Here is a 27,230-nt window from a genome sequence, read left to right as displayed (position 1 = left end):
CCCCGGCCCGCACCCCGGGGCACCCCGGGGCGGGGGGGACACGCAGGGGGCTGCGAGCCCCGGAGCGCCAGCGCTCAGAAAATAATGGGATTGTGTTGCTGCCGTTCACATTCCTGGCGTTTGCTGAGAAATTACGGTTTTTTCTTTTCATCCTCTCCACCCCCCCTGCTCTGCACACCACGTGGGCCATTTGTAGGGCCCAATAGACCTATCCAAGTTACTCACTGTAGACAGCGCTGGAAATAATCAGATTAAGGCCAATTATGCGTGAGATTATAAAGGCAAGTGCTGAGAGGCAGAGCATGCTGTAGACAGATATAAAGACATCTGGCCACTTCCAGAACTCCACAGAGCCCTTCTGTCTCTGCAGCCAACAACTCACAGCGCCTTATTCTAAAGCAAAACACCCCCAAACCTTACCGGTGATTTTTACTTCTGTTTCGTTTAGGTATGGATTACTATATTACCTTCTGGATTTTTTGCTTGTTTGTTTGTTTGTTTTTAGTATGACTGCATATAAATTTGAATTATTGTTTGGGGCTTTTTTTCTTGCTGAGGACATTGGCTCCCAGTGTGTTGGATGCTTTAAAAAGAAGGCAGCTTTTAGGCTTTATTGCTGTTTCATTTAGGCAGAATAATTTAGATTTTTTTTTTAACCAGTTCAATCTTACCTATGAACATATTTTTTTCTTTATGTAACTATTTGCTCCATAAAGGAATATTTGATAAGGATAGATAGATAGATAGATAGATAGATAGATAGATATACAGATATAGAGGTGGATGGATGGATAGATATAGAGATGCATGGATAGATAAACAGAAAAACAAGAGAGACACAATCTGCTATTCTGGGCAGGGGGAAAAAAACCCACAACAAAGTTTTGCTGATTCTGATTACTGTACGCCTATTACGGAGTTTTCTGCCTTTGGCTTTTTAATTCGTTGCACAGGGTCAGACACTACTTTATTTTCTTCCTCTGGGGTGGGCTTTAGGGTTATCAATGGGTTTCTTCAGGTGTTTTCTTCTGGCTCTTCACCTATTCTGTTCTTTCCCTCTGTGTCTTCAGATCTGCAGGAGGCACCTCGGCGGTGCGTCGCGGTGCCCGACTCGGGAGCTGGTGCGGGTCCGTCGGTGCGGGGGGTGCGCGGGAGCCCCGCGCCCCGCGGGCTGGCCCCGGTGCCGGCCGCCGTCGGGCTCGCAGCTGTGAGCAGCGGGCGCCCACCCAGCCGCAGGGCCATGTTCTACTTTCACTGCCCCCCGCAGCTAGAGGGTGAGTGTTGTCGCACAGAGATGCCCAAGTACAAACGCTGAACTTCGAGGTGTCTGTGGGCGGGGGGCGCGCTGGGGACGGAAGGAGAAACTGTGACCGAACTTGCGCCGCGACTGTCGCGTACAAATGCGCGCTGGGATAAGATGCAAATTTATAGAGAGACAAGTAAATAGCATCCTTTTCCTTAAGAAAACACAACCCTATCCCCCTCCCCCCTCCTAGCTTTCCCCTCTTGTCACAGGAAGGAAAGAAGGATTGCATGACTTTTTTTTTTTTTAATTTGATTTCTGCTGGAAAGGGCTTGGTTTTACCCCCCCACCCCCGTCATTTTGCCACCTGCCTCCCCTCTGTGGATAGCGATCCCGCAGTTGAGCCTCAGGCTAAGAGAGAGATGCTTTTCTCCCCTCCCAGCACAGATGTTGGTGTCATGGCTGTAATCGGGACACTTTCAGGACGTGGTCACGCCTCCTCCCTCCAGCCAAAGGGACCACATAAATCTTTAATGCTATTTTGCAAACATTCTGTGGGAGGATGGGGAAAAATGAGGTACAACAGAAGAAAAAAAAAAAACAACGGGGGAAAATAAATATTTGGGAGGATGATTTTTCTTTGTATTATTGGTTAGACTTTTTATTATTATTGTTGTTGTTGTAGTTGATCTCCTTTCTAAAATTTGGCAGCCTTCAGGATTTCCCCGTGTCACCCTCGCAGATGCCCAGGGCCCTCTGCCCCGCTCTCTCCGGCTGCTGCTCGTAGTGCGCGGAGCATCCCCGGAGCCGCGGCCGCGCAGCACCGGCCCCCGGCGGGCTGTCCCGCCGTGTCCGAGCGCTGCCGGTGCCCCGCGGCTGCACAGCGGGGAAAGAGACCTGGCCCCGTAAAATCCCCTGGCCCGGCCACCCCGCTCCTTGCACGGGCATCACCCGGCGGGAAGGGGCTTTCCCTGCGGCGGCGCTGGCGGGACAAGTGGTCCAGCGGTTTCATCCCACTTCGGAGAGGGTCAGCCCCTCTTTTAGCACGGCTTCCCAGGGTCGGCGAACCCAAGCCGGTCTGTGCATCTCGGCTGGAATATTCACTCCCCAAAGTTTTCTCCGGGCGGGACAGGGGAGCTGGACTGGGCAGAACAGTGAGAGGGTCCCTCTGCCAGTGTTACCGAACTCTGGGGCGGCTTTGTTTGTTTGGTTTTGGCAGACGGCTTTGGAAACCTGCTCTTGTTTTTGTTTGCTTGTTTGTTTGTTTATTTGTTTGCTTTACGTTTGTTTCTCCACGGGCAGCGTGGGGCCGGTGCCTGTGTTTGGCCGCCCGAGACGGGGAGCGGCCCCGCAGGCTGCAGCCTCTCCCGGCGCTGTCCGGGCCGGCCCCTCGCTCTCCCGGCTGGGGCAGCAGCGGGGAGGAGGGAAGGGGCGATCTGTCCTGCCAAAGGGTGCAAACAGCGTTGGGCATCACAAGTAAAAAAAAAAAAGATGTAACTCCGTCCAAACCCCCCCACCCACCCACCACCAAACCAAAGAAGGGGGAACAGAAAAGCTCTGGGCAGCCGGGGGGGGCCGGTGCCGCAGGGAAGAGGCTGCTTTCTGGGGGGATTTTGTTCTCTGATGAGCTTCTCCCAGGCCCACACGGTGTGAGGTCTGTGCGAGGAGAGGGCTCGGGGCCGTGTTTATCTTCCAAATGATGCTGCAAGATGAACGGTGACCTCCAGCCCACGTACCTCAGGGTGCTCCAGGGGCAGGTCTGCGAGTGGGGTCACGGGGACACTCAGAAACACTTCTGGGGTTTCAGGTATTTTTCTTTTCTGTGAGGGTTTATTTTGGTTAGGTTTTGTTTGCTAGTTTGTGGGTTTTGGTTTGGAGTTCTTTTTGTTTTCTTTTTTTTTTTTTTTTTTTTTTTTTGTTTGGGGTTGATTTCTTTGGCCTTATTTTTTGCTTTGGTTTAAGCTTTGAGTGGTTTTTTGGTCTGTTTTGTTTTGTTTGTGTTTTTTTAGCCTGTTTTGTCAGCCAACAGAAAGGGAGTGACCCATTTCAACGCGGGCTCGCATGGATGGTGGGGGGAGCCGCAAGGCCGGGGTCCGCTCCATGGGACGTGGTTCGCATCCCGGTGGCCCATCTGCCCTCTCCCGACCTCCGTCTGGGGACAAACCCCCGGTGCTCCAGTCGGGCCCTCGAACGCCGGTCGCGGAAGGGCAGGGCGGCCTCCCCCAGCCCTGCTACCGACTCCCGGCGGTTCAGCCGTGGCCGAGCCGCCGGTGCTGGGCTGCACCGAGCGCCGTGCCCAAGTTCTCCTCCAGAAGCCAGGGCGAGCGGACGGGGCCGGTTCGGCCGCTCCCGCGGGTGCGTGCAGAGGAGCCTGCCAGCGGCCGCGCTACCCCCTCGGCCGGGCAGGGGCTTCCTTGGGCTCCCCCGGCAGACGGACAGGGCCTTTGCCGGCTGCTGTCCACACGCCTATGCCAAAGCTTCGTCTCTTCGTTCTTTTAAAACACAAATGGCCCGAAAAATGCTCTTTCCCGGGCCGGGGTGAGCTCCGGGCGGCAGAATCCCCCGGCGCCCGCAGCAGCCCCCGGCCCGCGGAGCAGGGGCAGCGCTGCCCGCCCGAGCGGCTCCGTGCTCGGCCCGGTGTCCCCGGGGCACAGCGGCCCCTAACGCGGCTCTCCCCGCAGGCGCTGCCCCCTTCGGAGGTCACTCCGCCGGCGACTTCGACGACGGGTTCCTGCGAAGGAAGCAGCGCCGCAACCGCACCACCTTCACCTTGCAGCAGGTAGGAGCCTGCTTCTCTCTGTCCCTGGCCTCGGCACCCACTCCCCCTGCTTGCCTGCACCACACTTGCTCCCTGCCTCCCCCATGCCTGCTCCCTGCCAGCTCCCAGCCTCCTTCCTGCTCGCCCTGTGCCGTGCCAGCCCATCCCGCCTGCCCCGCTGCCTCAGTGGCCCCGTTTTCCTCATCCGTGCCTGGCAGACACCCCGTGGGGTGGCCGGATCCTCACGGGTCTCTCACAGATCTCTGCTCTCCTTCCCTCCATCAGCTCGAGGCCCTGGAAGCTGTTTTTGCTCAAACCCACTACCCCGATGTGTTCACTCGGGAAGAGCTGGCTCTGAAAATCAACCTCACGGAGGCCAGGGTGCAGGTAAACATCCTGGGGAATTACTTAACTCGGATATTCAAACTGGCAAACTTTTTTTAATTTTTTTTTTTTTATTTGACATCATGACTGCAGAGTGCACATTTGGCCAAAGAACGCAAATGAAGACGATCTGTCATTTTCATGATGCACTTTAATAACATCAACATAATGTGGAATATTAGATTAGGTTGATTAATCGGTCATTCATAATTAACTAGTGATAATGTTCTACACTAATTTGTCCGCGTCTCCAAGGTACTAAATTACATCAATGCACATCCATTTCCTTGCTTTTGGAGGGGGGGCGTGGTGCAGAGAAAAGAGCTGAGACGTGATTCTCCAAAGCAACTATGACCACTGTTGAGCAGTGGGGTTAGTCAACTGCAGGGAGCCCAGCTGCCAGGAAGAAAGCTTCTGCACCCCTTCAACTTTTCTCCCTTTTGCCTTCTTTCTAAACACTTAATTTAGGCAGATAAAGAGCCTGCAGAGCAATTCCCACATCTTTAATATGATCCAATAAATACCATTGGCCATGATTACTCTTTCCACAGCCACACTTTTCTAGCCCTTCCTCTCTTCACCTTTTTCCTTGTTTTTTTTTTTTCTTTTCTTTTTCCATATGTTTGTTTTTCCATATCCAGTGTATATGTATGTGTACATGCTCTGCTAAGAGAAGCAGTCCTGTAGTCATCAGGGATGGATCCCTGTAACTCTTCAGGCATCCACAACAGAGTTGCAAACCATTTTTTGAACATAATTATGCATTCATTTTTATTTACGGGGCTTTTTCTGCACGGTGTTCTTCTATTTTTTTTTAATTTAGGTGCTTGGGGTTAAGACTATGCAAAGATCTAATTGTAGGAAATATAATAGCTTGCCTTTTGTTCCCTAGGGTCATGTTAGTATCTCTTAAAACCCAATGGCTGAAGAGAGATAATGGAATTCACCACAGTAAATTGGGGATTGTAAACAAATTATTTCTCCTATAATCAGATTATGTGATCCTGATTATTAAATCTGAACATGAATCATTGGTCATATGCGGGCAAATTAAACTGATTATTATTTGGAAATGAAAATCTCCTTTTACCACTGCATTGTAGGTACTGGCTTAAAAAAATAATAAAAAATGCCATTTTGGCTATTGGTGCCTAAAGACTGAACTGCAAATTGAGATAAATGGGACAATTATTGAGCATTCAGAAGTGGAAGATCATAACTTCTTCCTGAAAGGTGCAAGGGTGAGATAGGGGTGGTGACAATTAGATTGCTGAGGACTGGTGTTTAGCCTTGTTGTTGGCTATTATGCAAACAGACAATAGATGCAAGCATTTGTTTAGCCTGCTTTCATGCAGGGACATGGGGAAACACAGAGGATGGGAGATATGTTTACATTATACCCCTTGCTCATTCAAATATGATTAATGTGCTATAAAGCAGAGTCTTAATCGAAGATGATGTTGTCAAACAATAACTAAATAGGGAAATAAACGACTTCATCATGCTCTTTCCTCAGAAGCAGGCGAACTGTCAGTGCAAAGTCATTAAAATATGATAATGAAAAATAGCTCAATTAAATATTGTTATAGCTGTGACCTTCATTCAATTAAGACACAAGAAAGTGTCTGCATTTTGCTTTGCATTTAACTGCTCTAAATTTAGAATATAGATAAAATCATTATTCAATGTTTGCTGATACATGCAATTAAAAGGCAGCTAACTAAAATGGAATTGGAGAAGGAGAAGAATAATAATAACAACAATCTCGCCTATACTTGAATTCAGTATTAAAATGTGGATTTCCTGACCTCAAGAGAGGCTTGGAATTTCCCACCCTAAACATCCTCCTTTCAGCATATCAGCTCCAAGGTTAATAGGAAAAAAAAGTTTTTAGACTAATAGCCATCTGAAAAAATCAAGAATATGAATATTTGTTTTGCATATGGGGAGGAAAAAAAATGGTTTGGAAATTGGTGTTCTATTCTGAATTCATAATGTGGCCTGAGGTGGGGCAGTTGCATGACAGCATTATTAAACTGCAGAATGATGTTCCAAAATTAGTACCTATCTGCTTTTGAGTCCTCTGAAAGCAGACTGGCTATGAGAGGAAGAACAGCCAGTATCAGCCCTCTCCAGAAAATGGGCTAGATAAGATGGCTAGATCCACACTTTTTCACTTCTGACCTCTCTGATTCTAGCAGAAGCTGATTTAAAGACTTATATATGTTTTCATCAGTGTGCTTAGATATGTATTTAACCCTAAATTTTTGTTGTGATGTGCCTTTTGATTGTCTTTAGACATTTGTGGCTTATTTACCAGATGGAGAAATATTACAGATACAAATTCCATCCTATGACTCAACTAGAATAGCAATGGGGATATAAAATAAGAGGAAGATTCAGCCAAGCTACTAAATGACAGATTTCACTGGAGTAACAGTGAAATCTCCTTGCTTCACATTTGGCTAAACATGGTTTTCACCTAGGATTGCTCTCCCGCTCCAGGTCTGGTTCCAGAATCGAAGGGCTAAATGGAGAAAAACAGAGAGGGGTGCTTCTGACCAAGAGGGCTCTAAGGAAACCATAGCTGAGGTGGCACCTCCTGCGAGGAATTTAAATTCCCCTTCTCCAACAGATCAAACCAGGAATAAAAAAGAGGGTCTGGAGATCCAGCAGAGGTAAGAGTAATGCATGATATCATTTGCCTGCCTGTCTGTGGGGCCAGAATGCCTCATATGTGTGTATGTGCATACAGACTTGCTGCTATGCCTTGACCTAGAGGCATCATCTTTAGAAAATGAGGTGTTTTCTGTGCAATCCACTGTTCCCTGTGGAGAAGCTGAGGAGCTGGTGGCTGTGGGAGACTGATGTTGTCCAGCCTCAGTCACATCTAGTTGTGTGCTGAGACACCAATGTGTTTGAGTGCATGCACAAATGGAATCAGCTGGTTCTGGTTTTGTAAGGAATTTGTCTACTTTTCTCCATCAGCCTGAGCCGAGCAGTGGGTCCTACAGGACCTTTCTTCCCTTCCTGCCTGCCGGGGACTCTTCTCAACACAGCCACCTATGCACAAGCTTTATCCCATGTCGCCTCTCTAAAAGGTAAATGACTTTACTTGGGAGCAAGCTCAAAGAGCATCCCTTTCAAGCTAAGTGGCATGGTCCCACTGCCCTCTGTGAGGAAACCTTTGGGAAATGGCAGATCCCTGTGTCTGTGTAGATTGGCAGTATTTGCACTGACCGGTGCTGCACATACCGAAGTGAGTCTCCTGTAGCAGCATCATTTGTGGCAAAACTCCTTCATTTTACTCTGACAGCTACGTTTGTGAGGTCAGGTTTTCTCTGAAGGAGTAAGACAGGTAGAGTTTGCTCCTTTAGAGTTTTTGTTGCATATGCTTTTTTTAAAATTTATTCTACTAAATTAGTTATATACATCCTTTTGCATTATGTAGTACCTGGCACCATTACTGATGCCTCATCCGCTCTTTGCATGTGGTTTCCTTTGCAGTGCAACTCTGCACAATCCAGACCTTTCTCTTCTTGGACAGTAGGTCCCCTTTGAGAACTTGAATAAAGCATGTTCCTGGGGACAGGGGAGGATACAAAGTAATTCCTCATTACCTGGGACCCCGGCTTCAGGAAGGGTACATCCCGTGTCTATATACTTTCAGTTTCCAGCAGCAGTATGCAACTTTTAAAAATAAATCACCTACTCATCCATTAGCTGTTCTTAGTCTAACAATTTATAAGACTAAGAGTGTAAGCAGGATGAATTCAATTTATAGATTTATAGGATGCAAAGCCTCATAGCAGTGCCAAGCACAAAGAGGCACATACATTTACTGTGTCCCAATGTGCTGCAAGAACTTGTGAGGAAAGTTTCTCAGTTAAAGACCCCTCACTATAAAGAAAAATGTCTCTAAAACATCTCAGTGTATTCTCTAGCATACCTCCTGCTCCCTGCATTCCCAGTTAAATCAGCATTGCCAAGGGATATTCCTGGAGCAAACGTCTGGAACTCCCGAGTTAAGTCCAGTGTCCTGCCCCCTGCACCCCCTTCCCTCCTGTATTTCAAAAAAAGCTGAAGCCAGACACACCACAAAGTTTCTGCTCTTTTGGTAGGTGTGGGACCTGGAATTCTGAATCAAGAAAGGACACATGGGTGTGACTTGAACCCTAAAACTTAAAGGCTTATTGTCACCTGTAGGTGGGCAGCAGCTGTTTAGAGTGCCTGAGTCCTCTTGATCTCTGCTACTGAAGTCTTGGGGTAGCAATTTTTGACTTTTTCCATTGGGAAGCCTCTCTGGAGTAGATAAGCTGAAGTTTTTCAGGCAAAAAATTGTTCATTAATAACTGTAATCCCAGACAGGTTGAAAAGTGTGGAAATAGGGTTGTGTTCAGTGAATAATTTTGATGACAGTAAAGGGAGCTTTATCCTTAAAGTTAATGTTCAAACATTTTTAAATTAAATGCATCAATATGTGTTCTCACTATTTTAATGTTTAAATGTAGTTAAATTTTTAAGAAAAAATTACCTAAATAAACAAAGACAAGCAAAATGAAATAAAAAAAAAATTAAAATATTGCTGTGAGGGGTTGGTATTTTTAGCTGGTTGGGTTTTTTTTGTTTGGGGTTGGATTTTTGTTGTTGTTGTTGGTGGTGGTGGTGTTTGTTTGCTTTTAGTTTTATTTATTTAGAAAACTTCCTGTTACTTTTTTCTTTGATTTTACAGCTTAGCCAATAAATTGAGAAATGAATAATCTGCTCTTTTTTTGCTTGATTGAAGATTTACAGCCTAGGGGCAGATAAAGTTCTATTCCTGAATTTTTCATAGATATTAAATAGTCAGTTGCCCAGACTAAGAGACAGTGTCCCTGAAAAACTGGCCCAAATGTAAATAGAGATTTTTTTATTTATACAATTTGTATAGGAATAGTCATGTATCAGATGCCTGCATACTGCCTTGGTGAATGTTGTCAGTTAGACATGCAGTTCATTCCTGAAATGTCTGCTTTATATTTCTTGCCTGGCACTAGAAATCTCTAGGTCATGCAAGGGAACTGGGATAAAGTAGTATATTTTGATTTTATGAAATGCAGTTACAGATTTGTGCATCTGTGTATGCACCTACCAGGAGCTGTGTGTGCCTGTCAGGGTATTGTTCTCCTGGCAAGGGACTGGTAGTCTGAGCTGCTGCTTTGAGGAGAGCTCTTCTCCTGCTGCCAGCTCTGCTGCTAGGTCTTAGTAATGTCAAATTCTGGCTTTGGAGTTGAGGGGGAAGAACTTATCATTCATTATATGAGGGACCAAATCTGATATATACAAGAAGAGATTAATTGTACCATCTCTCTTGTGGCATTGATATATGGAGTATTGTGTCCTCCTTCCTTGGCTCATCTCCACAAGTTTCTCTTTCCCCATTTCTTCAGAGTAATTCACTTGGGCTGGGGTAGGGCTGTGCAGAGCAGTCACTGGGTTTGGTCCTGTTAACTGGTGACCAGGGCAATCTCTAGATCTTCTGAGTGGACCAAAGATATCACAGGCCTAATGCATAGTTTGCTTTTCTTTGGTAAGGAAACCCCAGGTAAATGATGTTTCATCTAAACCAGTGTATTTGAGAGCACAACCAAACTTGTGTCAGTCTGGAGGAAAAGATAATGGTTGTGAGAAGGAAGGAAAGGACAGGGAGAGACACAGTGTTCACAAAACCTTAATGTGACTGTCACATGCTCGGTTCAGTTTGTTTGACTCTCTTTTCATTTCCGTTTGAGACAGGAGCTGTGTGCATGTGAGCAATAGTATATGTCCTTACACATCTTGATTAAGGAACTTAAGCCCCTCCCTTGAAAATCCAGTTGCATTTTGCTGCAGAAATTATGCCAGAACCCTGCCACAGTTGGTCTGGAGACATAGGACTTTATGTCACACAAATCCCATAAAACTCAGCTCAGGGCATAAAGTGATGAGCTGCTTATTTTTTGGATTGTTTGGATAAGGGAAAACCCAGCAAGTAGAAAGGTTTTCCAAAATTTTGCAAGTTTTATTGAAGAGTGAAATGACTGAGGGGTCTTCCCAGTATTTTCTTGTGCCAGCCATGCTTTGAAATTACCAGGAATTCTCTGTGCTTTTGAAAGCAAAATAGTTGCTCCAGAATCAAAGCATTATTTCACTATGAGAGGATGCACGGCCCTGCTTTCTTCTATGCAAGTGTCAAACCAAATTCAGCTCCTCTATGGGGATCTTGTAAACAGATAAATATTCCCACCATTGGGAGAACAATCCTGGCCAGTAAAGGGAATCACACTCTTCAGTACAGCCATAAGAACTGCCTGCAAAAAAATGAGCGCTCTCAGCACATCAGGTTCTACTAGGAAGTGTAGGTTGTTTTCTTATTCTTTTGAGGAGACAAGATGTGTTTGTTTGGACTTGTGGGACAACACTTTGCTGCTGTTGGTGAATAATATTTGACTGATGCTTTAGAAGGAGACAAAATCAATACAGTGAAAAACAAGTGATGATGGTGATGTAAGTAATTAATAATTATTTTATGCTCTCAGGGACCATTTTCATTCTGTCATCTGAGAGTTCTTCATCTTCAGTAAAAAACCCCAATACCTCTCTTTCTCTTTCTCTGACTGCTTGGCTCCAGACCCAGGTCTCCAAAGCTACATAAAGTGCTTAAGCCACAAGGTTCTGGGATCTAATTTGTAGTATAAGGATGTAATAGCTGAGGGTGAAGCTGGTCTACAAGATATAGGAAATCTTAAGACAGTTTAGTCTGGGGCAGGGACTAAGACTGCAATTTTGCTTTTGGATAGAATGTGAAGTGCTTGCTAGGCTTGCCTCTTGTGGCTCTGGACCCCCCATGTGCCATTTCTAGGATATGGGGATATTGTTGGAGTGTGAGACCAGGTGCTCTGATGAATGAGAAGAAAGCTATTTTCCCTAAGCACTATGTCCCATGAACTCTGCTGTCTCTGAAACTGAGATTTTTTTTTTCCATCAAGGTGAGGATATTGGCACCACAGGATGTTCTCTTAATAAAATGGGATGGCTATACTATGCAAAGAAAACTGTTATTCAGAATATAGACTTTTCCAGAGAAGAGTATATTATCACTGGACAGTTTTTCTGTTTCTATTGAATATTCTCTGTTCAATTATACAACAGACCTTTTCCTTCTCCTGTCTCTCTGAAGTTTAGCACATTGGAGGCTGTACTCAATAGCAAACATCTGTTAGCTACTGTATCATCTCCCTATGTACTATTCTGTCAGGAAATACAATTCCTCATTTGAAAAATTAGCACAATGTCATGATTTCTAGGGTATACACTGTTTCCTACTTCAGGGGTTTAGTACTTCACCACTAGCCATAATGAGGAAAAAGGTTGACTCACAGAGATGAAATTTCTGATGTTCATTACTCTCTGAAATTGCCCTGATTTGACAACTATGCTACTTCATTGTGGTGACTTCGACAGTTCCATGATCTTCTAAGATGAAACACTTACTGTAAGCCAGGCATCTGCAGTCCATTTAGTAGATTTAATTGCAGACCTCAAAGATGAAGGGAAAATACTTGTTTTATTTATGGGCTGTGTAACTATAGAGTCATCTGGAGAAGCTAGTGTTCTGTGCAGAGAGAGACCTCAAAGTACCTTCTTAATGGATGACAGCATGAATGCAATTCATTAATGCAGAAGATGTTATTAATGGGTGTAAACAAGAATCTCCGTTTTTCAGCGGATGTGTTCTACCATTCTGGTGGCTGAGGCCAAGAGTGTGTCTGCTGCGTTCCGCTGAAATTTCCCCAGACCCGTGATGAGTGAAGTGTATGAGGAGAGAAATAATTACACTTGCCAGGGAATTACTTTCATAATTCACCCACAGCTCTTCTCTGTGCAAGTTATAGCTCAGTTGGTTTTCACGGCACCCCCGCACCGCTGAGAGAGAAGCACGATTGTATTATGCACATCCAAATGGGTATTGCAGGCCACTGTTGATTAGGCTCTTTTATGGTTTGCTGCTGCTGTGGTTGCTGTTCATATTAGGGAGGCTTAATTGCAGTATCCAGGAAAAAAAACCCCTAAAACATAACTAGAACTGCCCGTCCATTACATTTCAATTTCTGTTATGGAAAGATGGAGGGAATTTGTTCAGTTCCGTTGGGCAATTCCCATTGCCAAGGCTATGAAAGAAGTGTTCAAGGACCTGATTCACCCTTGAACTGGTTGTTTACTGAACTGAAGCTCCACTGTTTCCTGTAAGACTGGGGAATGGGAATAAAACTCTTAGGGTCTTTTATTTTCAGTGTCATTCTTGATTATGGATTTACTGACTTTTCTGATGTAACACAGCCAATATATAAAGTGGGTTTGATTGGCATTTTTCTTAGTTTATCTGCCACTCTTGACTTCAGAGAATCTAAAACATTTCTTTAGTTTGCTGCAGATGCATGCACATTGAGAAAATTATTTTGATTCCCATATCACAGGTCCCCAGCTCTGGCACTGCCCTACCTCACAGGTAGAGATTTTTGGGCTTTTTCACTAGGAAATACACAGGTACTTGGAGCCCTAAGAGCATGGGGGTAGGAAATAGATGCAGTCTTGTTCCTCCAGGACAAATCTTGATTAGGTAAGTGGACCTTGGCTGGGCAGGGGTTCCCATTGATGAGGTTGCCAAGCTGACGGTATTCAAAGGACAGGTTCTGTTCTCCCAGCTTTTTTGTGGGCTTTGCTGCCAGCCTTCCTGCCCTAACAGGCAAGTCCTGGCTTCTGAATTTTTTGTTGTTGTTGTTGTTGAATACTATTGGCACAAATAAAGGAGGATGGAATCCTCCAGTTCCAGTGTTGAGTTATTTCAACAAAAAGGCTCCTGATGATGGAACATCTGAGCCAGATCATCAGCTCTTTGTTGTTTCCAGTGGGCATAGAGGGGTCACAGCCAAGGAGATGTGAAATTATAATATTTGGATTCTGCTGTGACCTCTGAAGTGTTCTTCCAGCCTCTGGGCAGCGCAGGGCACATTCCACATTTAACCAGATTCTCAACAGAAGGAGAAACCATCTAGTATAATTCCAGCAGCCTTGAGGCTACCCCAAATTTAACTGGAACCATGTGATGCTTCTCCATTTCAGGATTGAATTCATGCTTTTCTTGTTCTGAACTTCCTGATTCAGAGCTCCAGAAGATTTGGATAAAGCCACTTCTATGTTTCCTACTTTTGGCTTAGGCTTTAATTGACAGAATGTTGGTGTCATCTGTGAAGTGCAAGAGGGAGGTCCCACTAAATGAGCTCCCACTGGTAATCAACACTACGAGCTTGAGATTGTTGTTGACTTTCCAATCCTCATGAAAGGGATTAGAGCTGAAGAAAACCAATGTGACTATCATGAGAAGATAACAATAATTAAATCAAACATAATATTTTCTCTGAAAATTATATATCATGCATTGATATATGAGGGTTTTAAATGGAATTTTTTTCTCTCCTTCCCTCCATGTCAGATTGTAATTCATCTGTCCATATCAAATGCTGATATGCAAAAATAATGAAAGAGGAAAGGAATGTGGAGTTTGCCTTTTGGAAAGACTACCTATTAAATTCTTTAAGCCCTTGACTTGAAACACAAAATGCATATTTAAAAATTTATATTGATGTTTATGTATCAGCATGTGCTCCACTCCTATCCCTCTCTTCCCACCTTAAACTGAACCACAGAACTGCACAAAAGAGTCCACAACGAAAAGTGTAGATCAAATATTGTTACAATTTAAATGTGATGTTGGCAGAGACAAGACAAAACTAATTTAATTTTTCCTGTCAGTCTCTGTAGTAGATCAATTAAACTGCCAAGTGGATCAAATATTTCAGACTGTATTTATTACATTAAGTATTTATGTTCAGGCTGGGCATTTAAAGTATGATCTCATATAGGAATAGAAGGAGGTTCAGATCAATCCAGCAGAATTTGCTGTAAGTTAATGGAAATCTAATTGTGTATTTTAATTTTGTGTACAGAAGGCAGTAAGTTTCTGAAAGAAAGCAAACAGTACCCTGTCTGTATTGCAGCATCTTGATACAAATCCTGACAAACTAATCTCAGATTGCCATAGATGTTGGTGGGGGTTGCATCAAGATCTAGGGCTGATGGCTGAACCCTCACTTATTTTGGTAGGAGCTGGATGCCTGACGTCCTCTGAAGATTTGAAATAAGTAGGAAACGTTCCTTCCTTTCTGTGGGCTCAGGGCTACTCAAATAGGATATTAAAAACTACTGCTGCCTGCTATATATGGATGCCTGTGTCTTGGTCATTGTCACTTTTCTGGAGATTGTGGGCTGACTGATGGGAAGGTGGAGACCTTGGACTCCTGAGTGTCCCATTGTTTGCCTTGGCTTTGTGCTGACAAAGTCCAGTACATTTCACTGGACTTATTATCTGCAGATTCAGATGATTGTAAGGTAGAGTCAATCTTCTTTACAACATGCATTAAAAAGGAACAGGGCTAAATCCTTTTCTCCTCTATTCTAGCTGGACCCTGGAGCAAATGATGTTTTTTACTTTACTTTTTTTCATGTGTGAGCTGTTTGCAAGTATTTTAACATCAGTGGAAATGAAAGGAATGGTTTATGGGTGAATTATTGCTAGAGATAGCTTTGTTTCCACCACAGGTAACTGCACCCCCAGGTTGCAGAGCCACTAGGTAATATCAGGGCAAATTATTAAGTAAAGATCTTAGGCTGGTACTGAATACTGATAAATATTTTATTCCTCTAACAATGGAATGAAAATTATTCTTAGGGAATGGAGCCGATTCCTGCTTTTTTGAAAAGGGGAAGACTGCTTTCCACTTCTCCCCACCTCTCACTAAGCAATGCCTGTGCCCAGTCCTGCATTAGGCTCTGCAGGCCAGCCCTCCCCTCAGCCTGGGAGCTGAACAGCTCTGTTTGAAAGCCTCATTCAGTTTGTGATAGAAAGCAGCAGTGCAAAGGCAGCTGATGCTCCTGCAGCCTCCCAGCTTCCCTCTGAAGATAGTGGGACATGGTGCAAAAGACCCGCTGCACACTACAGGGACTCTGAAGGGCTTCTCCTCCCTCTTGTTAAAGCAGTGGCTGTGATTCAACAGGGTAAAAAATTACTTTATGGGTGTGGCTGTTGGTGGCAAAAACAGTAAGTTGTGTTACTGAGTAGATTCTATTATAAACCCTCCTTCTGACCTGCTCAAAACAGCCACAGAATTCAAGACTGAGCTTCCTAGAGCTAAAAGCAAAAGAAGCAGAGGATTTTAGTCAAGTGCTGAAGCTTGCTTGTGCTTAAATGCCTGGACCTATGAAAATGTTGGTCTGCTGATCATATGCTTTATCACAGAAGTATTACCAGAGAAAAGGGTTCTTTCCATTTATATTAATAAGCTGTCCTTTGTAGACGCCTTTTTTTGAAATGCAAGGAATACTTTTTCATGAATGTTGCTGGCAACCACAAACCTCTGACAATTGCTATGGAGAAGTCTTGCCAACATCTTAAAAACAAACAACTGTCTGCCTTCATTCCTAGCAGATTGGGGCTGACCCATTGCTACCAAGAACAGAAGTGTAAAACTCTGTAGGTTATTAGTTCCATCACTTAGTCATGAGCCATTTAACTCAAATATTAACTGCAGAAATTAAAGCAAGTCCTTGGCTTGGAAAGATCAGGGGAAGATACTGCATCGTGTCAGGATGTGTGGGTGCCAGTAGTTGGCTGGGCTGTTTCTTGTTGAAAGGTAGCATATCAGCAAAAGACAGGGCTTTTGGCAGGGGTGTACATGAGGATGTGGAGTTGGTGTAGCCTCCTGGAAACACGCTGATTAATGGTGTCTGGTTTTTTAACCAAAGAGTAAATTCAAGAGCATTATCAAAGAGAAACCAGAGGAGGAACCTCTGGAAAGCAGCTGGTAGAGTGAGGACTGCCTCTGTCAGTGGGTTGCAGGGAAGGTTTTGGCTTCAAGAGAGAGTAATCACTTCATCTGTGTTGCAGTGTTCCCCTGCCTGCTTGGAGCCCTCACATGTCTCAAATGATAGGGTAGAGATGCTCTGGCCCATCTCTCCTGTTGGGACTCCAAAGCTGTATCACAGCAGCAACTTCAGGTAGCTTTGGCTCACTTCTGAGGCCGTTCTCTTTGAGGTGTCACTCTGAAGCAGCACAGACACTGAATGGGTAAAGCTAGAATGGACTCTTGGAGGTAGACATGGTGCCAGTAGTTGGCAGGGGCCTGGCCAAGGGAAAGTATCTCATTTTGCATTGCGATAGGAGAAGGTCATCATAACGAGTGGAATATTTTCACCTTTCTCTCTGCTGTAATCTTTCAGGCAAAGATCAGTGACAGAACCCCTACACTCACTCACCTACATTGATCAGGCTCAGTGTGCAGGTGGAGGGCAGGGGACACCTCCAGCATGGGGCTGATGGCAGCCACAGAACAGCAGCTCGATATGAGAGGAGGGACCGAGCTGAGCCTTGCTTATGAGGAAATCTCATGCGTGATCTGAACTTCACTGTGTGATCTGATCTGCTGCTCACTTCTGTCTCTACTTCCCTCTTGCACTCAGTCACCCTGGATGACTCACAGTGTAAGATCCTTCTCACAGAAAGATCAGCAGAACAGGAAATTGGTTTTCTGGCCCTGGTGATCCAGAGGACACCTGTGCACTCACTAAAGGTCAATGTACCCGCTAAAGATCAACCCCATCTCTGTCCTCTTCAGACTGACCATGGAGGGAACAGATGTGTTCCGTGACCTTCCCCAGCAGTGACGGTGCCTTCTCTCCTTCCTCCCCAGGGAGCCCGCTGTGCTCGTGCTGCGTCCCAGACCCCATGGGCCTCTCCTTCCTGCCCACCTACGGCTGCCAAAGCAACCGCACGGCCAGCGTGGCCGCGCTGCGCATGAAGGCGCGCGAGCACTCGGAGGCCGTGCTGCAGTCTGCCAACCTGCTGCCCGCCGCCAGCAGCAGCCCCACGCCTCCCGCCAAGCCCGGCCCCGAGGCCAGCCAGGACAAGCAGCCCCCTGCCGCCAAGGAGCACATGGAAGGCGAGAAGAGCGTATGAGAGCGGGGTGGTGCTGGCCCCTCGGCTCAGTGCCCTGCCGCCGGCGCCCTGCCCTGCCCTGCCACGGGGTGAACTGCAGCGTGGCCGTGCCCAGTGGGACGTCATGGGGCCACCAGGGACCCGCACGGCTGAGTGGCCTCTTTGGCTGCATTTCATGCACCCTTGCTTTTCTTGTGTCACTGTAGGTTCATTTCCCTGATTTATCAGCACTATCTGTGTTTGGAAACTTTGGTGAAACTGTTTTCATTCCCCCCTTGCCCCATACATCCCAGGGACACCGAAAAGATCCTGGCTTGCTCCTGCGCATCTCAACTTCCCATCCTGTGTGAAATGGATGGTTGGAAGCAGCATATCACTTCCAGATGTGAGTTCTGGGGGAAAGAGATGTACCCAGGCACACCCACTTACTCCACCGCTCACAACAGAGGGCAAGGAATATCCAGGTATATCCCAGTTTGGCCTGCTATTTTCTGAAAGCATTTGACTTCAACCAACCCTATCCCAGGCAATCCAGGTGTAAGAGAAGCAGAAAATAGAACAAAAATCTTCATAATTTTTTCTTCTTTTTTTCTTTTCTCTGAAAGCGAAACTTCTCATGCATAGATTACTGGAAAATTGCTGAAATGAGTTTACTTGTGACTAAAATTCTTGCACTAGCCTCAGTGTGAACATTAATGAATTACTCTTGCCATTCGCTGCATTAGATATGAAAAACACATGACTTCAGAGTGGCATTCACAGCTTCAAACAGTAATGCTGGTATTTAATGGAAAGTGAATTGTCTCTAGATCTGCACAAAGCTTGGGGTATTTTGACATCACTGTCTTGGAAAAAGAGACTGGAAAACAAAAATAATCCCTCATTGCAAGACGGCAAATATGTTTTTCCATGTATTATTTTTAGTAAGGAGGAAATAAAGCTTGGAAGGATATTCCTTTATGCCATCCAAATTTACACTATTCCATTTACTGAAAGCTTGTTGTAATGAATCTAGATATGAAAAGATACTAATTATTATAGATTGGGAACAGTGCAAAGGAGAAATTGATGCCTTAGTAAATTTAGTCTCATCTCTCACCCAAACCGCCCCAAAGCAAAGCAGACATAGATCTGAAGAGCAGTTGTTTTAATCTCACTGTTTTTTCCATGGGAACTGTAAGTGAGGATTTAAACTTAGTGACATGGACTTGAATTTTCCAGGTGCCATTTGCAGATTCCTTAGGCTTGTCCACAGGTGTCTCCCTGGAGAACAGGCTGAAACCACTTTTCTGAGATTTTGATCAAGTAACATGGAGGCTAGTGGAAGGATTCCTTTCACCTCTGATCCTGCACATTGTCCTGCGGACCTCCAGAAATGTGCTGAGCACAGGGTTTGTTTGGCTGTTCACAGGGTCCAGGTTTGGGGATGTGCATTCCTGAGTCAGGTTGGCAGCAGAATTTTGTCTCCTCCATGTAAGTGATTTCAGCCCATGAATTTCACAGAACCTGGGATCTCTGTGGGGCTCACAGGACCCTTTCATACTGCCTGGTGCACACCTTCATTTCCATGAGGCATGGCTTGATGTCAGCACCCACTCAAAGGGTGGGAGCCCTGGGGTTCGTGGGGTCGCTCGGCAGCACCCAGCACCACCACTGTGGAGGAGCCAAGGGTACCAGGGAGTTTGTGTCTTCTGGGCACGAACCAGCAGAGAGGGCATTGCTGGGTCTGTCCTTCTGTCAGAGAACAACAAAAAGTCAGGCAGGGCCCACATGCATCAAATGGAGTAATTTTATTTTACTTCTGCCACACGGTGTGTTTATTCTGGGGATTCTTAACTGTCCTAATGCAGGGAGGGGAACATACAGCAGCCTTTGTACTTCATCTCCAGGAGCTGCTCTGCTGAACTGCGGGTGGAGCTGGCTTCTCTGGCTGCAAGTTATGGCTTAGTTTCACAACAGCAACAGTGCTTCCACCAAAATAAAAGAGATCACTCTGTGCTTTGTTGTGGGGTGTGGTTGGAGGAGAGAGAATCACTGGTTTCGTAGTGATATTCCCAATCATAATTTTTTTTTCTCTCCTTCCTAAAAAAAGACTAAAAAAAATATTCCAGTCCAAAGAGGCAGGCCCAACTTTATTTCAACATAATTACCTTGCATTCAGTTGAACTTCAGCCCTTCTGTACACTAACTCTTCAATCTAATTGTTTGATTAAACTCGTATTTCCTCCAGAAAGGTACATAAATAAGTGAATTGTTGAGCAAATTAAGAATACTTAACAGCATTGCATCTGAAAAGTAGTTACGCTGATTAAATTTTCTGTCCTTGAGGATTTTCAGGAAATTACTTTTGATCGTCAATAACACAATTAAGTAAACTACACGCACATTAGCATGAATAATTGATAAGAAATTATGTATTACCACGAAGCACTGATTTAATAATTCATGATGCGACACTCTAGTGACTGTGCAAAACTGGATAACATCGACAAGTCTGCCTGATGTTGCTGGAAATGCTGCAAATACAAACAAGTCCACAGTTTTGTTGTACAATAAAGGAAAGTATCTGATGCATGCTGTAGTTTCTGTTTGTTTAATACTTGAATAAATTTAGAAAGAAGACCCTGAAAAGCTCCTGTACTGTTTTCATTTGGATCAATTTCTCTGTGAAAGCACCTTTCACACTGATGACTGCCCAGTTCTGCTCAGACCACAGTAATGGTGCAGAGTGAGGGAGGCTCTCCCATGCACAGCTGGAACCTGCTGTGTGTCTCAAAACTTGCAAAATTAGGGACCTCAAAGCTTTACAAAGCCTCCTGGTAAGGAGCAAAGCAGCATTAGACCCCCTTAAGCCTGAGCTCTTCAGAGTCTGATGTGTCTGTGATTATAATTATTCAGTAAGATTTTGTGGGTGATTGCTCTAAGTTAGCCAAAAATGAGGCTGATTTGTGCATTTTGAGTGTACACAATGCCTTGTAAAACCCTAGGCCAATTCTCTTACAATTCTTGCAGTTTGCCAGGGGAGGCAGATGAATATTCATGTTCTTCTCAGCATATTGGAGCAACCAGGGCATGGTGAGCCACCTCTTCCTCTAAGCCTTTGATCTGAGACCTGGCTGCTGAGGGCAGTGCATCCCAAGAGAGTTTGCTTGAAGACACTCAGCAATAGCACAAGGGCAAGAGCAAAACTCCAGAGACCTGTGTCTCAGTCATGCTTGTTTCTAGCCTGCTCTCTTCCAGATGGACTGCCCACCAGACCCTGCTCCCTTCCAGATGGACTGCCCACTGCAGCTGAGCCACCTGCCTACTTTCTCTGCTGTCATATATCAGGGCTATGCCACTTAAACCACTCTAATGGCTATTTCAGTAGCTCTGATTAAGTCTGGCATTTAAAAGTTTATAACTCAGCTATAAAAAGTCACTCAGGCTGAACCCCAGCTTGAGAGGCCCAAGCCCAAGGGGATGATTTACACGAGAGCTATTCCAAAGCTAGCCTGCATGGTATTTTTTTGGTTATGTGAAGGAAAATTGGAAGCCCAAGGTTTAAGGGATGGATGTAAGATAAATACGTTTTCTTTGACAGCTCATTGCATTGTCACTGGATCCTATGAAATAATTTTCTCTGAATTTCTGTACTAGTATGAGCCATGCATAGCATGGATGGTTACTGTGACAAGGTTTCTTCCTTGAGTTTGGCAAAGGTTCTCCCATTTTGAGCTCCTTTCTCAAGAAATCACAAACACCCACAATGCTCAGGCTCCCCCTCATCCCCTACCTTCCTTGCATCCTCATTCATGGCTCTGTGGAAAGCCCATGGTCCTGCCTCCAGCCCTGGTGCTGACTCTCCACTTGTGCCATCACCACGCTGCAGTTCCTGCTCCAGGAGGTGCAGGCACTGGGCAGGCTTTGGCAGGGCCATCCAGGAGCCCGTGCTCAGGACGTGTGTGGGGTGACCACAACACGCTGGGCTGGGTGTCGTTCATGGGGCTTGCTGCAAAGTGCCACACCGTGGGGCTTCTTTTAGAGCTGCCTGCCATTCTCAGCTCTCCAGGCTTGTTACCTCTTATGCATCTAATTAAGTCTCCTTGTGCCTATGTACATTACAACAGGAAATGTGGAGATGCGTTTTCACTTGTGCTTTAGGCTTCCTGCACTGCATGCTGGATAGTAATGAGATTGTTGGTCTAATTGGCTCTTTATTAGGAATATTATTTACAACAATGCTGAAGGCCATGTGCATGCAGATCTTGGTTTACCATTAAACTCTTCTCTCTTGCAGTCAGTGCCCTCCTCTCTGTTCCCCACAGACTGTTGCCCTTGGTGAATTTGGGATGACCTCTCCACTTCCCAGAGGAGAACCCCATCCCAGGTCATGGCCAGGGATAAAAGCCTGCTGGCAGGGCTATGTCTCGAAGTCTGCACTTCTGCTGTGCACTCAAGCTTTCTGCTTCCCTGCAGCAGAAAGGAGCCAGCGCAGTGTGGGAGGAAGTCATTTGCTGCTGGGTGGACCACAGGGGAACAGGGGATGGAGATGAAATGCTTGTGGTGTGCTGCTGTGGCACATTCTCCCTCTAGAAGAGCTCTGCTCGATAAAGATCCTGCTGTGCTTGGCTGGCGGTGCGGTGGAAGCAGCGTGTGAAGCAGGGGAAGTGAGATGCCCTGGATTGATACCCGAGCCTTGAGCACATAACTCAGAGCTCTCCACTGAAGAGTTTGACACCCCTCTCCGAGATCACAGTGCGGCCCGAGGGCGGGGGGGTGGCACCACCACAATGCCATAAATAAAAGTGTAATAGAGTACAATAAACAACGCTTTATTCTTTCCACTTAAAAACTTCCTTTGCAATGTAGTAAAATATTGACTTTGGGTGGCCGTATTACCACAAAATAAGATCTTTTCCTGATAACTACCAAAGAAGCATTTAACAGTCCTGGCTTGCGAAAATGTGAATTTCATTGGCCTGTAGCACATCTAGCCTTAGTTGAAAGTGATGTGTTGATGGTATTTTAATAATCCAACCACAGTGGCCTTGTTGTCTGCCCTAAGCTGTCTGCCGCAAGTAGGTGCTGATCTGCTGTTTCAGAAGGCTGAGCATCATATTTTGGAGTTGAGAGACATTTCTTGTGGTAAACTAGTAATAGTTAAATCTCACCAGGATTTAAAATATTGTCTTGCATAATTTTTCTAGTATTAAATTTCAATGGTTTTTTCTGTAGTCAGTGTTTTTTCAATATAACATCCATAACATGAAACAGATAAGGCAAAAAACACCACCACTTGTGTCATTTTATCAAGAAGAGTTTGCACATTTTGTTGCAGAGCAACAAAAGGCACCTTCTAGAACTCTGTTCTGATGGGCCTGGAAGTTACTGAAGCTGCTTCTGGTCTCAGACAGTGCAGCTAAATAACTCTTCAGTGTCCTGGAGCATCTGAGAGTGGGACAGCTATTTGTACAGGGGAAATATCCACTCCTCTGAGCTGGTCTAATGGCAGGGTGGCTGTTACTATCCTGCTTTCTCATCCCAGCACAAGCCAGAGTACTGTGACATTAATGTTGTATACAGGTGGACACCTGAAATATGTCATCCTTCATGATCTTTTGCCCTAACAATGGCCTGAACACACTCTGAGAAGTGCCTTCAGCCCAGCCTGGGAGACCTCTGATCGTGTGCTAGGAAAATGCACCCTGAGAGCAGCCGTCAGAAGGCAGGCCAGACACAGCCAGCCTGAGACACTGCTCCTTGGGACTGGTCAAGGCCAGGAGAAAACTTCATTTTTAATTAAACTGTGTTTGCTTTGTCAGCCAAACTGGTTTACCTTTCAGTTCTTCTGTTTCAGAATTCTTTTTTATTAAACTCCAGCATTCAGTATTTGCCCTAGAGACTAACACTTGCTATAGTGGCAAATTTATTAGGGCTCCCCTAGGCACAAATAGGCCAAGATTTTTATTACGTGCACACAGCTTCTTTACACCCGCACTGTACATGAGGCAATGTGTTAAATAAGATCCAAAGCCCATTAAATGAAGAAGCCCATCTCTGCAAAGAAGACTCCCCAGGAGCCTAAACTCTGCCTGTTATATCCCAGCTGGCTCCCCCCCCGCTCCATCGTGCTGGCTGAAGCCATCAGGTTTTGGCAGATGCTTGAGAACCAAGATGCTGGTGTGATCACCAGCCTTGGCAGAGCAAGGGACAGGAGCATCCCTGGGAGTTGTTACTTTTTATTAGAAATATTTCTGTAGCGGTGCACAAGAAATTGGCTGCTGGCAGGGAAGGAATATGTACAGGAGAAAAGAGCTGATCCTATTTCTCCTCTGAACCATTACTTTAGAGCTAAACCCAGCTGGGACTGAGCCAGAGGTTCTCCGGGGAGGATTTGACAATCACCAACCGACAAGGGTCAGAAAGGAAGTTTCAAAATCACTCTCAGAAAGCCAAATACATGAATACTTCTCCAGTGGGTCTGAACCTGGGAGCAATCCAGGTTGATGCTGCTGCTTATTCAGATAAATAACACAGACAACAAGCAGCCAGACATCCTCTGTGTGTGTGTGAGCATGCACTTTTAAGCCACAGCTTCCTGTCTCTTCTGGTGGAGTTCCCCTCCACCGGGCTCAGGAGCAGCGTTGAGGTGAGTCAGCTGCATGCACCCCACAGAGCCCTTTCTCTGTCAGGGAAGCCCAGGACTCACTGCACAGGTTTCATTCCTACCTCCATGATGAGGCTCTGGGTGGAGCTGACAACCTGGCTCCAAGCTGGAAGGAAAGGAGTTTCTTGCTCGGTAGTTTTTTACTAGCAGACCCTTTGCACTCACAAGCCAGCCTGAGCCCTATATTACTCTGCAGACATTCTGAAGGGAGATATTTCTTGGTAAGAGGTCCCCTCTTCTAGTAATTGAATGAGTCTCCACAGCCTGAGAGGTGACTTTTCCCTTCACTGACAGCTCACAAGACCCCTGGGACCCCTCAGTGTCCCCCTGCTTCTCAATGCCACACTGGGTTTTCTGCATCACATCGCCACGAGATGAGCAGCAGTACAGCTGAAGATGCAGGTGGTACTGTTTGTTCTACACAAAGGGGTCACTAGGTCTTGGCTGAAATTCTCTTTTCCAGTAGCTGGTGGGTTGGATTAATTTTTTTTGTTATAATGTTATAGGTCTGCTGCTCTGTACAAATATCAAGTGTCTACAGAGCTGTTGAAGTTGGGAAGCCTTTTGTCTATGGGAAACTCTGAAAATATTCAAATTCCTAGCCAGTTCAGGTGAAGTCAAACTTTTAAGAAAATAATCCACTGAGTTAAGAGCTATGCTTTTTCACCAGCTTAATGAATCACATACATATTAAAACTTAGTGACACTGGTACTCTCCTGTTGTTTGATACACAGTTTGCCAGACACTGTGAAAGCAGGAGAGGAGGGAATAAATGAGAGTCTTTGTTATTAATTAGATTTTAGAACTACATTACTGAACCAGAAAAGTAGGAGCCAGGGTACTGGAAACACCTTATTCCTGCTTCCAGTGCATGGGAAGGCAATTTAACCTTGATTCCATACTCTCTGTCTCCAGGACTTACATGTGCCCAATAAAAATAGCTCCTGCATGTAAAGGTGAATATATCTGGCCCACAATTTAACAAGGCCCTTAGCACCTGCCACAAGGGAGAATTGCATTGCCCAGATGCTACTTTTGTAAATGATGACATCGTTTAAGCACATTGCTTTCACTTCCTCCTTTCCCCCTGCCTTCTCTCAGGGACCCTCTCTCTTCCTAAGCTCAGCTCCTCACATTTCTATCAGCAGGAGGGAACATTTTGGGCTTGCTACAGGCAGATTGGGAAATACTTGTGCTGGCAGAGTTGGCAATAAGCAGCAAGGAGCAAAAAGTCTTCTAAATAGCCCAGCATGTTACAGAGGATGATGTCTGCTGTGTGCTCTGTTAGCTAACAGCATGTACACAGCAATGTGAGCATTAATTTGGGGGAATTAGGAAAGAGTGAGGGTTTAGTTTGATTCAGGCTGGATTTAGGATTAGCCATAATAAAGAGTACACACATTGGGATCGTGGGTTTTATCTGTGGTCTCTGAGCATCACAGGCTTCCTCCTGCTCAGCCCGATGGTATGTGACCATGGCTGACAATGCTCTTCTGGCAATTGCCCATAGTACACACGCAGTCACATGTATAAAACTTTTGTTTTACCCCCAGCTCAGCTCTATTTACAGGAGGAAGGGTATTTTGCTGAAGGAGCCCTTCAAGTGCAGTGTGGATGTACCATCGCCCTTACGTTAGTGCCATCTCACAACCACTGGAAGCTTTCCAAGCACCAGGCGGCTGTTTGGGATTTTCAGATGAGAAGCATAAAAATTGACAAGTGTAAACCACGTGGTTGGTGTCCTGCTGAGCCCGATCAGATAACCTCTCAGTATACCCCAGGGATGCAGATATTGCACACCATTAAACATGCCTGGGATGCCCAGAAGGATATAAATCTACAGGCAGGTTTCTGTAGCCCTGGAAAGCACAGTTAGCCCGCAGCCAGAATAGCCCCCTGCAGCGTTAATAGAAGGCTGCCAGCGTGGAGCTGGTCGCACGGCAGCTGCATCCGGAGCCACGGAGGGTCCGGCACAAGAGGATGCTCCGCTGTGCCTCATCGCGACAGCCGGTGCTGGGGGCGCTTGTCTGTGACTGCATCGGAGACTGTTCCCTTCACACAGCCATTTTGGTGACCGTAACAGCTCTTCTTCCTTCCAAAATGCACAAAAATACCCCCCTAAACCACCACTACCGACAGCAAAACAAACAAACAAACCAACCAAAACCCCCAAACACTGGGGAAAAAAGGTCAAATCAATACTCAGCTTGACAAACTCCAAAGAAATAAAGGAGAAACCATTTTGTGATATTTGAAACCCTTTTCTTTATCTTCAGATTCATAAAACATGTTTTTAAATTAATGACTTTGAAAAGTACTTTCAGTCCAAAAGAAAAGATCCAGGACTGTTTACTTGGACATCCATGTAAGCAAACAAGGACTTCTCAATAATTTTTGAGCAAATTTCCCATCTGAGAAGACAGCAGATGAAAAAAAAAAAAAAAAAAACAGTCCAAACATGTAGGTTTTTTCCCAGCAATTTCAGTGCTGCCCAAGCAGTGTCTTTTTCAGCAAAGAAGTTGTTTTATTAGAAAATTCCTGCTAAGGTGCAGTCATGTGACTTGGCTGTGTCAGTAGGTTTTTGGTCCAGTACTCCAGGTGGTATTTGATCCTGCTTGGTTTATGTTAGGGCTCATCTGGTTGCTAAGGAAAGGAGTTTATGGCAGCAGGATCAGTGCTAGGGCCAGTTCTGCTGCTGGGTTGAACTGCTGGAGCTGATCCTGTTGCCAGGAGGAGTGTTTGTGTCTGGGGCTGATAATGCAGGGCGTTCAGGAAGGGGACACAGTAAGAAAAAGGGCTTCTCCATCCAGCTTTCCACCTGGCCCCAGAGTCACCAACTGCACCACCTTTAGCACGAGGGAACAATCTGTGGGTGACACCCTGAGTCCAGCAGAGAGATGGAGGTGTGGGGGCTTCCCAGGAACAATCCTAGTCCTGGCACGAATGTGGAAAGAAACAAACATTCATTTCCCTGGGGTAGTGCAACATGGGAATCCCAGGGGGAAATGGAACTCCCTTGTGGAGCTGCAAGTAATAGGACATGTGCACAGAGAAGTGGGAGCTGGAAAGGACATCGAGGGCACTGTTTAGACCATGTCCAGACACTCCAGAAGTACATGAAGGCTG

General features: G+C 45.5%; 1 protein-coding gene across 1 annotated transcript; it reads left to right on the top strand.

Moving 5' to 3' along the window:
* Window positions 1-1,240: 1,240 nt before the first annotated feature.
* Window positions 1,241-17,475, top strand: DRGX (dorsal root ganglia homeobox; the record flags this gene model as incomplete). The annotated part of the gene is made up of 6 exons (XM_084209891.1): window positions 1,241-1,274; window positions 3,925-4,022; window positions 4,287-4,388; window positions 6,891-7,063; window positions 7,374-7,486; window positions 17,210-17,475. The coding sequence occupies 6 exons, from the start codon at window positions 1,241-1,243 to the stop codon at window positions 17,473-17,475; spliced, it is 786 nt and encodes a 261-aa protein (XP_084066017.1).
* Window positions 17,476-27,230: the final 9,755 nt, after the last annotated feature.

Source organism: Fringilla coelebs, assembly GCF_963513975.1.
Source record: "Fringilla coelebs genome assembly, chromosome: 8".
NCBI classification, from domain to species: Eukaryota; Metazoa; Chordata; class Aves; order Passeriformes; family Fringillidae; genus Fringilla; species Fringilla coelebs.
The sequence above is the reverse complement of the archived record's forward strand: the minus strand, read 5'-3'. Positions and strand labels throughout refer to the sequence as shown.